Source organism: Nelusetta ayraudi, unplaced genomic scaffold (genome assembly GCF_046127955.1).
Source record: "Nelusetta ayraudi isolate G7.1 ecotype Tasmania unplaced genomic scaffold, CSIRO-AGI_Nayr_v1 ptg000004l, whole genome shotgun sequence".
NCBI lineage: Eukaryota > Metazoa > Chordata > Actinopteri > Tetraodontiformes > Monacanthidae > Nelusetta > Nelusetta ayraudi.
This window is the reverse complement of record NW_027466054.1, coordinates 15,557,041-15,569,134: the sequence shown is the minus strand read 5'-3', so window position 1 is coordinate 15,569,134 and position 12,094 is coordinate 15,557,041. Positions and strand designations below refer to the sequence as shown.

The 12,094-nt window shown below is 44.5% G+C and overlaps 2 protein-coding genes across 3 annotated transcripts in view; one reads left to right on the top strand and one right to left on the bottom strand.

Moving 5' to 3' along the window:
* The window catches only part of grk4 (G protein-coupled receptor kinase 4), a 45,697-nt gene extending 34,122 nt beyond the window's left edge, over nt 1-11,575 (top strand). The window contains exons 9-16 of one of the 2 annotated variants that reach the window (XM_076037528.1): nt 2,123-2,313; nt 3,588-3,625; nt 4,013-4,102; nt 4,197-4,405; nt 6,475-6,612; nt 7,110-7,247; nt 7,910-8,041; nt 9,339-11,575. In XM_076037528.1, the coding sequence (XP_075893643.1) occupies nt 2,123-2,313; nt 3,588-3,625; nt 4,013-4,102; nt 4,197-4,405; nt 6,475-6,612; nt 7,110-7,247; nt 7,910-8,041; nt 9,339-9,395 (993 nt within the window). In that variant the 3' untranslated portion in view covers nt 9,396-11,575. Of the gene's footprint in view, nt 1-2,122; nt 2,314-3,587; nt 3,626-4,012; nt 4,103-4,196; nt 4,406-6,474; nt 6,613-7,109; nt 7,248-7,909; nt 8,088-9,338 lie in introns of both variants that reach the window. The other variant, XM_076037535.1, reaches the window with a different exon arrangement.
* Nucleotides 1-12,094, bottom strand: part of lrpap1 (low density lipoprotein receptor-related protein associated protein 1) — a 139,365-nt gene that overhangs the window by 21,891 nt on the left and 105,380 nt on the right. The gene's annotated exons all lie outside the window — the stretch shown is intronic.

Sequence of the window (12,094 nt, the reverse complement as noted above, 5' to 3'; positions counted from 1 at the left end):
CTCGCGTCATGTAAACGATTATTCCAAAGACAAGAAAATTGCACCGGGGCCCCGTTAACATTCTTGGAACGGGCTCGCTGGACGAGCGGCTGAAGAGAAACCTGCGTGTGAATGTGTGGTCGGGGCGCACAATATGTACTTTGTGTGCGTGTGCAGATTGTAGCAAGAGCAGCAGTCTGTTTTTAATGTTTAACTGCACGCTGCTCTGGTGTTGACCCACCGTGCAGGCGGTTGGAGGCCGAAGCCTCAGTGTCGTCCGTCTGAGGCCGACGGCCGCATTTTCAGTTGCACTGCGCCGGCGGACGGCTCTCGTTTCTGATGCAGCGCGAGCTGTGTCGCCCGTCCTTGTTTGGAGTGAGTCATGATAAAAGCATGTATGGGTATGCATGTGCACATGGACGTGCACACACACACACACACACACACACACACACACACACACACACACACACACACACACAGGAGGCTCGAGTGGGCTTGTTATGGAACCTCAGACTTGCAGCTCTTGTCACCTGGGATTGGCACATGATTCTGTGTGTGTGTGTGTGTGTGTGTGTGTGTGTGTGTGTGTGTGTGTGTGTGTGTGTGTGTGTGTGTGTGTGTGTGTGTGTGTGTGTGTTCATTCTCTGTGCTGCAGGCAGAACTGATGACTCTTCATGTGCCTCTCTACCTACGAGAGCAGCTTTGTTACCTAGCAACACTGACCAAACAGCAGTAGCAAGGAGAAGAGTCAAGTGCACTCTCAAACCCCTCGTTTCTCTCTCTCCCTCTACATCTATCTCTCTCTCACTCTTGCTATTCTTTACCTTTTTCATTACTGCCTCATACCATCAGTTAATGTGTGCATCCAACTTGGGTTTTGCATTTTGCAGAGTTGAAGTCGTGGTTTTTGGAGCTCCTCCTAATTTCCAAAGAACGTAGAAGTAACGTCTGCTGAAGGACGCAGCAGATGTTATGATTTCCCAGTTCACAGAATTGGACTCAAACTCTGCATTTTGTTTGCGAAGGGGAAAGAGGCCATAAACACACTCTGAAATGTGCCGTTTCTTCCTGGGTTTTGTAAACTGTTTCACATTGCGAATCTTGCAAGATTCCTCCAAGTCTGAAATGAGTAATGAAGAGCTGAGGAAAAAAAGCAGAATATGCAGGCTGTAGTGCCGTGAGAATCACTTTAAATACAAACAATCGCCTTTTATTGTTGGAAAAGTCATCTGGTATTGTCATCGTCATTTTCATTTCTTGCAAAATGAATCCGTCTGTCACTTCTTTTGCTTGCTTCGCTTCTTCTTTCTGGAATACAGCCCTTGGTGATGTCACAAAGGTCACTGTTATCCCTCTATGACAACACCACGCCATGCCGGGTTTTGGTTCTGCCCTTTGGCTCAGCCAAACTGATGCCCATTCATTGTTATCTATTTTTGTGAGGTTGTTACACTGAAGTCCAGAATTAAATATAAATATGTGAAAATGGGACCTTGTGAGTAGACCATATTTGAGATGCTGGGTAGTAGTTCAGTTTTTTTAGTTACTACTAAGCAAAAATTGATTTATGTGCTTGCAGAGGAGTGTAGGACCAGGACCGCTGACCCCTAGTTGCTCACCTCACTCAATAAGATTTTCCTCCCCATGACCCTCTTTCTCTCTCTTTCTCTCTCTTTCTCTCTATCTCCCTCTTTCTCACCCACTTTGCTCTGCTCTGCACGGCCCCAGTGCAGATGGGATTCCTCCCAGTGGCAGCAACATCCTGCTTGTACACAACCGCACACGAACACCCACATTTTAGCCGCGGTGTCGCTGACCCACCGGAAGGTAGAGAGAGTTGAGGGAGAGTGCTGGGAGTGACAGGCTGGAAGAGAGAGATGGATGGAGGCTTGGTGGGACGGTGGGGGGGGTTGTAGCCTCCTGGTCTCTCCAGCCGGCACTGTTTCCTCCTGCTTCTGCTTGTATACATTCCCACCGTTCCAGCGGGCGAACGCCTGTGATGTCTATCCCAAACGGACTCCAGTTTACAGCGTTCTCTCCTCAGCGACCCCCCCCCCCCAACCCTTTTTTTTTTTTTTTTGCACTTTGACCGCTCTCTTGTCACCGCCTCCCCCCACAAACTTGCCTCCCCTGCCCGCAGGTCAGCCTCGCATACGCCTACGAGACCAAGGATGCGCTGTGCCTGGTGCTGACCATCATGAATGGCGGCGACCTCAAGTTCCACATCTACAACATGGGCAACTCAGGCTTCGACGAGCAGAGGGCCATCTTCTATGCCGCCGAGATCTGTTGTGGCCTCGAGGATCTGCACCGTGAGAGGATAGTCTACAGGTGGGGCCGCACACATCAACCTCAGTGTGATGAAACCTCAGCGCTGCACCGATATGAAGATACTCGTGTGGAGACAACCATATTTGGTCATATTTGGTATCGAAATCGGCCCATTTCGATTGTTGACATAAACGACGGTTCCTCAGAGTTTCTTTCCTCTTCGCAGCATTTTGTATTTTCTGTTTACTGCAGTAGTGAGAGCGGCGGCGTCTGGTTTTAGAGATGCAGAGGAGAAATCGGGAGGCGTAGCTGGAGGTGGCAGAGATTCAAAATGTCCAGCTTCTCTGTTGGAAGTGAGCAGGATGGAGGGGACCAGGAAGGAGTGAGGAGCATATTAGAAGTTTTGGAGATGAAGCCAACAGAGGCCAGACTGAGATGGTTTAAACTGAGAGATCTGGGTAGAAGGAGGCTGAGGTTGGAAGATGGCAGGCGGGAGGTCTGGAGGAGGAGCAGAGAAGGAGATTCATGGATGAAGTGAGAGGATGTGAAGTTTAGCTGGAGTGAAAGAGGAAGGATGCAGAGGGCCAGATGGAGGCAGGTGATTGGTTGAGGAACAAGCTCAAAGAAGGAGAAATAGGAAGTAGTTTAAAACTGACACTTACACCAGGTTTTGTGTTCCTGGAATCCAGTCCAACCCAACAGTAGCCACACCGTCTTCCGTCTGTTTCTTCGCTGTCCTTTGGTCCGATAATCGGCAGGCAAGGTTTTGTGAAAGTGTTATTCCAACAGTTTAGGGAACTGGAGGACAGAGTTTCCTTCCTTCCTTCTCATCATTGAACAGAAGCTTATGTAACGCAATGACGTGTTCTTCTTCTAGCCGCAGCTACACAGAGATGCCTATTGATTACCGAAGCTTATATCATCGGACCATCACCAATTTGTTAAAAAAAAAAGAAGAAATCACTGGTTGATGCCAGTAGTGATTGCCGCTGTGGTGGGTGTCCTTGCGCGTTTGTGAAAGGCAGATCTTTCAACTGAATCTTAATCCACAAAAACATCCTTGAGTGTCACATCAGTGCAATAAACTGATACAATTGGACAATCAGGTATTTTATGTTTTTTTATCTGTTGTTGGGGGTGGGGGGGTTTGCCGGGGGCTTGAAGTACTCAGTGATAATTAGGTCCAGTAGGTAAAAGCTCCAAAAGAAATGAGAACTGTTTCTTTAATATGTGTATGTATTCTAGCTCAACATTTAACAGGCCAATTTAATTAAGGCAAACATCAAAGAAAAAAACTCTAATGTCTTGTGTTTTGTTTTTTAAATTCCTCACAGGGATTTGAAGCCAGAGAACATCCTACTGGATGATCGTGGTATGTTTCAATTTCATTCTCTCGCTCTTCGTACTTGTGAACTCCAGCGTGGCCAGAGTGGGCTTTTTATGTGGGCACGCTTCACGGCTTCACTGATATTTGTTCATCACGGCTCTTTGGATGTAAACCACCAGTCTTTTGGAGCTGCTCAACAATCCTGCAGGTCTTTCGCTCAGAAAATTTTCAGTGCGCGATGGCTTATTCTGAACAATTCAATTTATCGCTGTCATCTACTCACCTCATATTTGTTAATGTTGTCCCTATCACCCACTCTGCCTTTCTTTGCATCAGCTTTGTTATCGTCGATATCAGATCTCATCAAGTGTGTATTTTGTGAAGACTTGCATGCTCTGCGTAGTAATTAATCTCTTTTTTTTTTTTGTGCAGGCCACATTCGAATTTCAGACCTGGGTCTTGCTGTTCAGATCCCTGAAGGAGAGACGATACGAGGGCGAGTGGGCACCGTAGGATACATGGGTAACTGCCCAGTTTTATTTCCATGAGAGTCACCTTGCTTTTCCTCATCACGAGTCAAACCAAGTTTATGCTGAACCCTCTGAACTCCACTCAGCTCCCGAGGTGATCCAGAATGAGAGCTACACCGTCAGCCCCGACTGGTGGGGACTTGGATGCCTGATCTTCGAGATGATACAGGGCCAGTCGCCTTTCCGCAAGCGCAAGGAGCGCGTCAAGCGGGAGGAGGTGGACAGACGAGTGCGTGAGGACCAGGAGGAGTACTCGGACAAGTTCTCGGAGGAAGCCAAGGATATCTGCAGACAGGTGAGAGGGGAAACAACACTGGTGAGCTCTGGGAGAAAAGTCGGACATCAGATCAGAAAAGTGGAGGCCCCTGTGTGAGGGAATAGACTATTTTCAAAGTTTGGGGTTTTCTTCTGATTTCTTTGGTGGTACAGTCCAAGTTCAGTTTTTTATTCCAACTGCTGATCTGGGGAGAACTATGAACGGATCGATAAATGTTCTTGATTGCAATAGAAATCATCTAAGAGGGTTTTTGCTTCGTAAAAAGCGTAATTGAGAAATGTTACCAAAAGAGTTCGAGGAACAACATAATCACAACCTTGAAATACTGTAAGTCTGTGAAGGTTCTTGAAGGAAACTTTAAGGCAACTGGACTGGTGGCCAGAACTGAAAAAGCCTTTCACATGAAAGGCAGAACGTCTTCAGGATACCCAAAAACCATGAGATAATAGTTGCTGTGAGTGAAACTGACTCATAATTTCTGGAAATTATTTCTGGGGCATTGTTGATAATACAGCTTGTGTTAATATAAAAAATATGCATCTGAGCAGAAAAAAAACAAAAGCTCAGCCAGTGCACAGCGCTTTGAGCGTTCCCATCGGTCTTTCACTTCCTGTCCCTGATGTCCACGCTCCAAGAGGAGGAAGCCACTGATTTGCTCAGTCTTTCAGAGAAGCAGCAGGGGGACGGGATGGTTGTTTGTGTGACGCTGTGGAACATTTTGACCTGAGGTCCAGCAGATATAAAGACTCCCGAGAGAGAGAGAGAGAGAGAGAGAGAGAGAGAGAGAGAGAGAGAGAGAGAGAGAGAGAGAGAGAGAGAGAGAGAGAGAGAGAGAGAGAGAGAGAGAGAGAGAGAGAGAGAGAGAGAGAGAGAGAGAGAGAGAGAGAGAGAGAGAGAGAGAGAGAGAGAGGTTTTAGCTAGAAATGGGAGCGAGATAAGAAGGAATTCCGTCTTGGAGAGACGGCTGCGGCTAAATTAGCTTCAGCAGTGCAAGACGGAGATTGAGAATCACTGTGAGAATCTGCACCAAACTGTGGTTTGAATGAGAAGAGAACCCCAAGCAAGGGCGAGAAGGTTGCTCTTCGATGGCTGGAAGCCACCGACATTCGGGTGGCACCTCGGCCACAGGCGTGGGCCGCTCGTCACACCATCCAACTGCACCCGCCATATCACAAGTTGGCTGTGCTGTGGCCACAGTTGGTGCCACGGACGCATTCATTCGTTTATTTATTTATTTACTCATAAACTCCCAGAGGAACGTGGTGACGCTCCACGATTCCCATCCGCAGTGGTGGCTGTGCGTCAGCTGGGAGTATGGATTGCGGCCTTTATTAGATTACACGGGGTCAGATGCATAAGTCAAGAGGATTAAATGTGCGACTGTGTTTGTGTGCGCGCCATGTGAACATTAGAGTAAAAGGGATTAGTTATGAAACCGTCAGGAGTTAGCCGCCGTCATAAAAGCCCCAAGCTGCTCTTTCACTTTCAGCTCGGAGCGTCTGCCCTCGAGGCTGGAGTTCAGGGGTTCCGTCCCTGGCCAGGTCACACCAGCAGTTCAGTGTCCTCGTGCTGGTCCCCAAGCCAGGATAAATGCAAAGAGTTAAAAAACTATGCCAAACTGAACATGGAAATCAATTGGCTGATGCAAAGCAAACAGTCAAAACAATTTGCTTTGCTTAACTTTTCATCCTTGGCTTCAGTGGAACATCCAGGGATGATTAACAGTCCAAATTGAAATAGTAATTTTATTCATCATCCCCATAAAAGAAGTGTGTAATTCGCCCTCTGTTGACAGTTTACGGCAAAGGCCAGTGGCTTTTGCTTTCTGCTTTTTCGGGCACTTCCGCATCTGTGGAAGGCGACAAAAAGTGGGTCATCTCAGAGGACGGAACAAACACCTGGAAGAGGAATCAGTGCCCTTTTCGACATTTGCAAAGATATTTACAGAGTGGAGCAAGCAAAATGTAGCAAAGGGTGGAATGTTCCCATTTCAGGGGATTTCATTGAGAGGCTAGAAACACACACTGCTGGAAGGAATCAGAGAGATGGAAGTTTTATTTGACTGTCTTCCCTCTGTTGCTATTCAGCTCCTGACCAAGGACCCTAAGGAGCGACTGGGCTGCCAGGGTCGGGGGGCTGTGGAGGTGAAGCAGCATCCCATCTTCAGAAACATCAACTTCAAGCGACTGGAGGCCAACATGCTAGACCCTCCCTTCATCCCAGATGTGAGAATCAGTACGCACACATGCACTCGGTTGTGCAGGACGTGGCTGCCGATTTGTTTCTTGGAGCCCTTCAAACTCTGCGCACAGCAGTGGCCGAAGCATACAGGAAATACCATTGTTACAAATAAACAAACACCTCCCAGTTATTAGCTGATAGAGATACAAGCGCAAAATGTCAGAGCTTTCCTCAAAACGTTCCAAACTCACTACTTTACTTTACAGTAACACAAGCTATGGACTTAACTGTGAATATTTCACTGTATGAAAAATAGAATGTAAAAACTTATAGAAGACCCATGCAGAGCTGAGTGCTTTGGGTCAATCTGTTTAGTATTAAATCGCTAAGATAAACAAAGCGGTACAGAGATCTCAGGAATGTGGGAACTCCCTGAAGGAAAAGCTAATTATTGGTGGCTACTTGAGCAAGCTCTTGACTAATTTACTTAGGCTTTTTTTTCCTTTTCTTTTTCTTAACTGTCTGTGCCTCTGTGTGGCAGCCTCGAGCCGTGTACTGTAAAGACGTCCTGGACATTGAGCAGTTCTCTACAGTCAAAGGCGTGAACCTCGACCCCACTGACGACGACTTCTACCACAAGTTTGTCACAGGCAGCGTCTCCATCCCGTGGCAGAATGAGGTACTGCAGGCACAGGACGTCAAGATGACGTCATTGTGTTTGTTTGTTTGTTTGTTTTAAGACAGTAAAACAGGAATAAATGTCCACGAAGAAAGCATTCCTTTTCGTGGAGAGATAAATAATGCAAATGGTTTCTGAATCTACAGAAAGCGCAACAGATGCTAATTTTTAAATGAACACACAATTTTCTTTTTAAATGTAATTTACACTTTCTTGCCATCCTCCCAACAGGAAGTGTTTCTGAAGTGTTTCTTGATAGAAGCCATGGTAGATGGCCAAGAAGAAAGACTGTAGCTCTTGATGATGCTAATGAGATTAGCATTGAGGCTTAGTGTGGTTCGTTTCGCATCTTACACAAAAAGAAAGCTTTGAGCAATGCTACCACGCCAAACCAAGTATACTGTAGCTAATCCGACTCATTTAACAATTGTGTAAGTCAGAGGGTTCCTCAAGTCACCTTTTAGATTTTTGCAAATGCTTTCCATTTGATCTTAACCAGATCAATACATGATATAAATCCACAAAGTTTAGAAAATGTTTCATCCAGTGTGCTAATTTATCATAAATTGTGAGATAATCTGTTGGACACCTCCCCAAGTTTTTTTTTCTTTCTTCTTCCTATTTTTTTTTTCTCGAAAAACTGATTTATCAATCTATTCCAGATGATCGAGATGGAGTGTTTCAAAGAAATCAATGTCTATGAGACTGACGGGACGCTCTGCTCAGACCTGGACATGAACCGGCCCAATCCTCCACCAAAGAGAGGCTTCTTCTACCGCCTGTTCAGAAGAGAGGCAAGTGCTAGTGCTCCGCCGACTGTCCGCGGGGGTGGGGGCTAAGGTACCTGCTCTTTTCCTTCTTTCCTTCTTCTTCCTTGTTTTTCCGTTCAAGTCTTGTCCAACATGTGAAATGAATTGTTTCTTGAGCTGTCACTGCTAGTTGAAGTTGACTGGAATAATGCCCGTCTTCCTGCCCAGTTTCTGTATCTCTTCCTCTTACTGCTTTATTTTCCTCACTTGGCTTTTACCTGACAGGCGTGCACTAGTTTTGTGTGCGCCAGTGAAAATTTGTCATTACACTGTTTAAATGTTGCAGGACCTTCAATGTCACCTCTGCTTTTCATTGTATGACCTTGTATTTCGTTCTGCAACCCCCCCCCCCCCCCTCCCCCGCTAAATTTTGCGTAAATTCGGGGTGTATCATACACAAGGGATAGGGTGGACCTTCCCCCTCTGTTCTCTGTAACATTCTTTCAGCCGCACATTGTGGTTTTCTTGGGGAAAAAAAAGAAAAGCGAATGAAAAAGGAAACAGCACAGTACTTTATGAGCAAAACGAGGAGAAGATCCAGGACACTGCACAGGTTGCACCCATCAACTGGATCTTTTTCTTTCACCAGAGTTTGACCCTGAATCCAACTGTTGAAACTTAAAATTGTTGAGATTGTTGAGGCAGTGTTTAACTCTACTTTTGACACTACTGCCCATTGTCTTCAGCTGAATTAATAACCAATTACAGATCAGCCTTTTGAGTATAGCGTTAAACATATATATCTATATATATAAATATATAGATATATATGTGTATTTATTTATTTTTTTTTTACAGAAAAAGTGTGTTGTACTGTTGTAAAACCAAAAACAGCTGGCAGTTTCATAGCATCATTTGTGACAAAGCACTTGTCTTATGGTCCCATAGTATACAAAACAATCTCGACTAACAGTTTGTAACTATAATATGTGTCTCCAGCCTGTGATTGTACCTGGTAATAAGTAAGAAGCCATCCTTTAGTAGCAGTTATGCCATTCCCAGTTTTAGCAGGAAGCTGAAAAAGTGCCCAGCTAAAGCCTGTCTTGAGAGTTTCGGGATAATTAATCATGTGAGATTGCTGTGCTGAGGTCAGGGATGAAAAATATCTGGAAAAGAGGACTAATGTGGGACCTTTAAGTGTAGGTTTCACTCGGTCTCATGGCCAGAATTCTTGCCTCCAGCACTGAAGCGCCTCCGACGATGTAGTAACGTCAGTGAGGAGATGGTGAGGCGACCACCGGCGACGATGTGGGTGATATTTTCCACTTGTGTTCCTCCCCAGGTCTGCTTTAAAGGCGGCTACACTGACGACGAGACGGAGGAGCCCTCGCGACTTTAAACCACTCCCTCCGCCCGCCTCGCTCCTCCCCCTCTGCTGAACTTCACCACAAAACTCCGAACCGAGCGCAGATCTTAGGAACTCAGTGAATGTTGACCTGTATTTATGAGCTGTATTAAAAGTGTACTATAATTAAAGAAAAAAGTATGAGTTTAAAGATTTTGTACATTTGTACTTGAATTTATGTCTAGATGTATATTTTCACTAAAGGTTGTATTGTACAAAAAGCCATAAAAGTACCACTTGAATGCATACATTACATTTTTTATTTCCTGTTCCTTTGGAATGAATATGGATGATGTTTATGGAGAGTTTTCTTTTCTTTTCTTTTCTTTTCTTTTCTTTTCTTTTTTTTGAAAAGCACAGTACCATAAGTCTTCGTTCTCAATGTAGCATACAGCCTTTTTTTTGTTTGTATATGTGCTGTATATTTGTCATCGATTTGGCCAGTGGGATGTGTTCCACAAAGTCCCAAAAACAAAGATGCCCCTTTACTCCCCTCGATGCTCGGGCAGAGAGCCAAACAATTATGTGGTGTAAAGTGGATCCAGTCTAACGTTGATGCCATGCTGCTTAGACCTTCCCTTATTTTTGCTAACCGACGTCCTCCCCCTCTCAGCCCAGATTGCGTGTGCGGCCCTGCAATTGGACAGCACGAGCAGTAAACTGGCCTCAAGGTGCCTGCGTCAACTCAGTTACACTAGTAACACTAGTGTATTTGGGTTGCACAACAATGAAAATCTTTTGTGACAATTTGGAAAATCTTTTGGTAAGATGATGGTAAACAGTCAAGCTTCCTCCCCAGAAATTGCTGACAAGTGCTCGCGACATTAGGTTTTCAACGCCTGGCAGTTTCCTATAGGAGCACGGCTGTTTTTTGCAAGTCTGTTACATATTTCACTCAGGCAACATAATTTATTGTTTATCTATAGTTCTCATCCTTTACCTGCGTTTTTTGTTTCTTGTCAAAATTGTTTTGTTTTAGTTTTTTTTCCGCTGCTTTTTGAGATTTTCAGTAAGTAAATCTGTTAAGTGCACAGAGCAGAGTTACATCAGTTATTCGGCACGTAAAGTGAAACTGTAGATGCTGGTGATTGTGGTCAGACTGCATTTTACATTTGACCTGCAGATCACATGGGCTTTATTTTAGCTAGCAAAAAACAGCTTTTGCATCAGGCTGGCTTCCACTGGTTTAGCTGTCTGCAGCTAGTAGCCTCAGCTCTCAGTTGCACAGTCTGCTTCTGTCCCTGTTTATCGTAGATTTGTGGCCACGTGTCCCGCAGCAGCTCGAGTTTGACCCTGTGGTTTAGGTGTGTTTGTCAGAAGGAAAATAACACCTCTTAATCGCAGGCGCCGCTGAAATGCGCCGTGTTGCTTTTACGCAGGAAACGCGTTACTTTGTGTGCAGAAAGAGACGACCAAGGTGAAGTGTCTTGATGTTTTTGGTTGTTTTTTGCCTGCGGGGACAGCATCATCTGGATAGAAGTTTACTGGATGCCACAGTGTTCCTGCTTTTTTGCTTGTTTCCTCACAAATGAACTCATCACGGACAAATACAGCAGCTTTGCGTTTTGAAACTGTTTCTGATCCTCATCCATCACACGTTACTTTCTGTCTTTATTTCCTTCATTTGCTTTTGTTCACTTTCTCGACTTCCAACCTGTTTTAATGCTGTGAATACCGAAATGGGACGTGTCGGCTCTGTATGTGTTTATTGCACTGTATGCAAATGCAGCTCTCTTCAGTCACATGCATTTAGGTACAGCAGTACTAAAAAAAAAAAAAGTCCCAAGAGAATTTTTGGGACTTGAATGTCACTCAATTGAATTTAAAGGTTGTTCAGTTCTATGGCGTATTCGCCCCGGTTTTGTTGACTAACTCTTGGATTGGTGACTTGTCCTAACGAAAAACGTTGTCCCTTGTTGCACATTCCATCCCTAAAGATCAGGACTCAAGCGCGTTCATCTAAATGTTCCTTGCTTCTCGTCACTTAGAGTGTCTTGCTATATATATTTCTTTTCTCTCAGGCACATTTTGAAGCTGATTTATCTTGCCTATGTAGATTATTAGCCTTTTAGCTCTCTAGCCTCAAAGAAACTTGTAAATGATGCATTTCTGACATGCAATGATGCTCCAACATCCACTCACTGAACTGTCACTAAACTGAACTGTGTTTGCCACCCATGCCTCTGTCATTGTTTAAACTCTACTCTCACGCCATCCACACACCTGACAGTACAGACATTCTGTTTATTTTCATTGCACTATATATGGTGTGTTTTGACAATGACTATAGGAAGTGTCTTTAAAACCTTTTGCCAATGAAACCAAAAGCGACATTAAGTAAAAAAAAAACAACTTGTTTTTCTAACAGAAAACTCTTATCGAAGAAAGACTTCATTGTACGTGCCAATAACCGACTTCAGTTCTCTCATCCTGACTCTTCTTTATCCCTGTATCATTCCGTCCTATCTGAGAAAAATTCCTCCACACCGAGGAACTTTAAACAGATCAACAGTTTTGAATGTTCACACTAAGTGCATTGTAATGCCTGTTTAAAAAAAAGAGAGAGAAGAAGAAGAAATACATATGTTTTATTACTCAAAGCATGTATTGGTTTGTAATACTTCAGGTTCCTTGTATATGTAAATGATGACCTTCCAGTGCCAACATATCTCACTGGTATCTGAGAACAACTT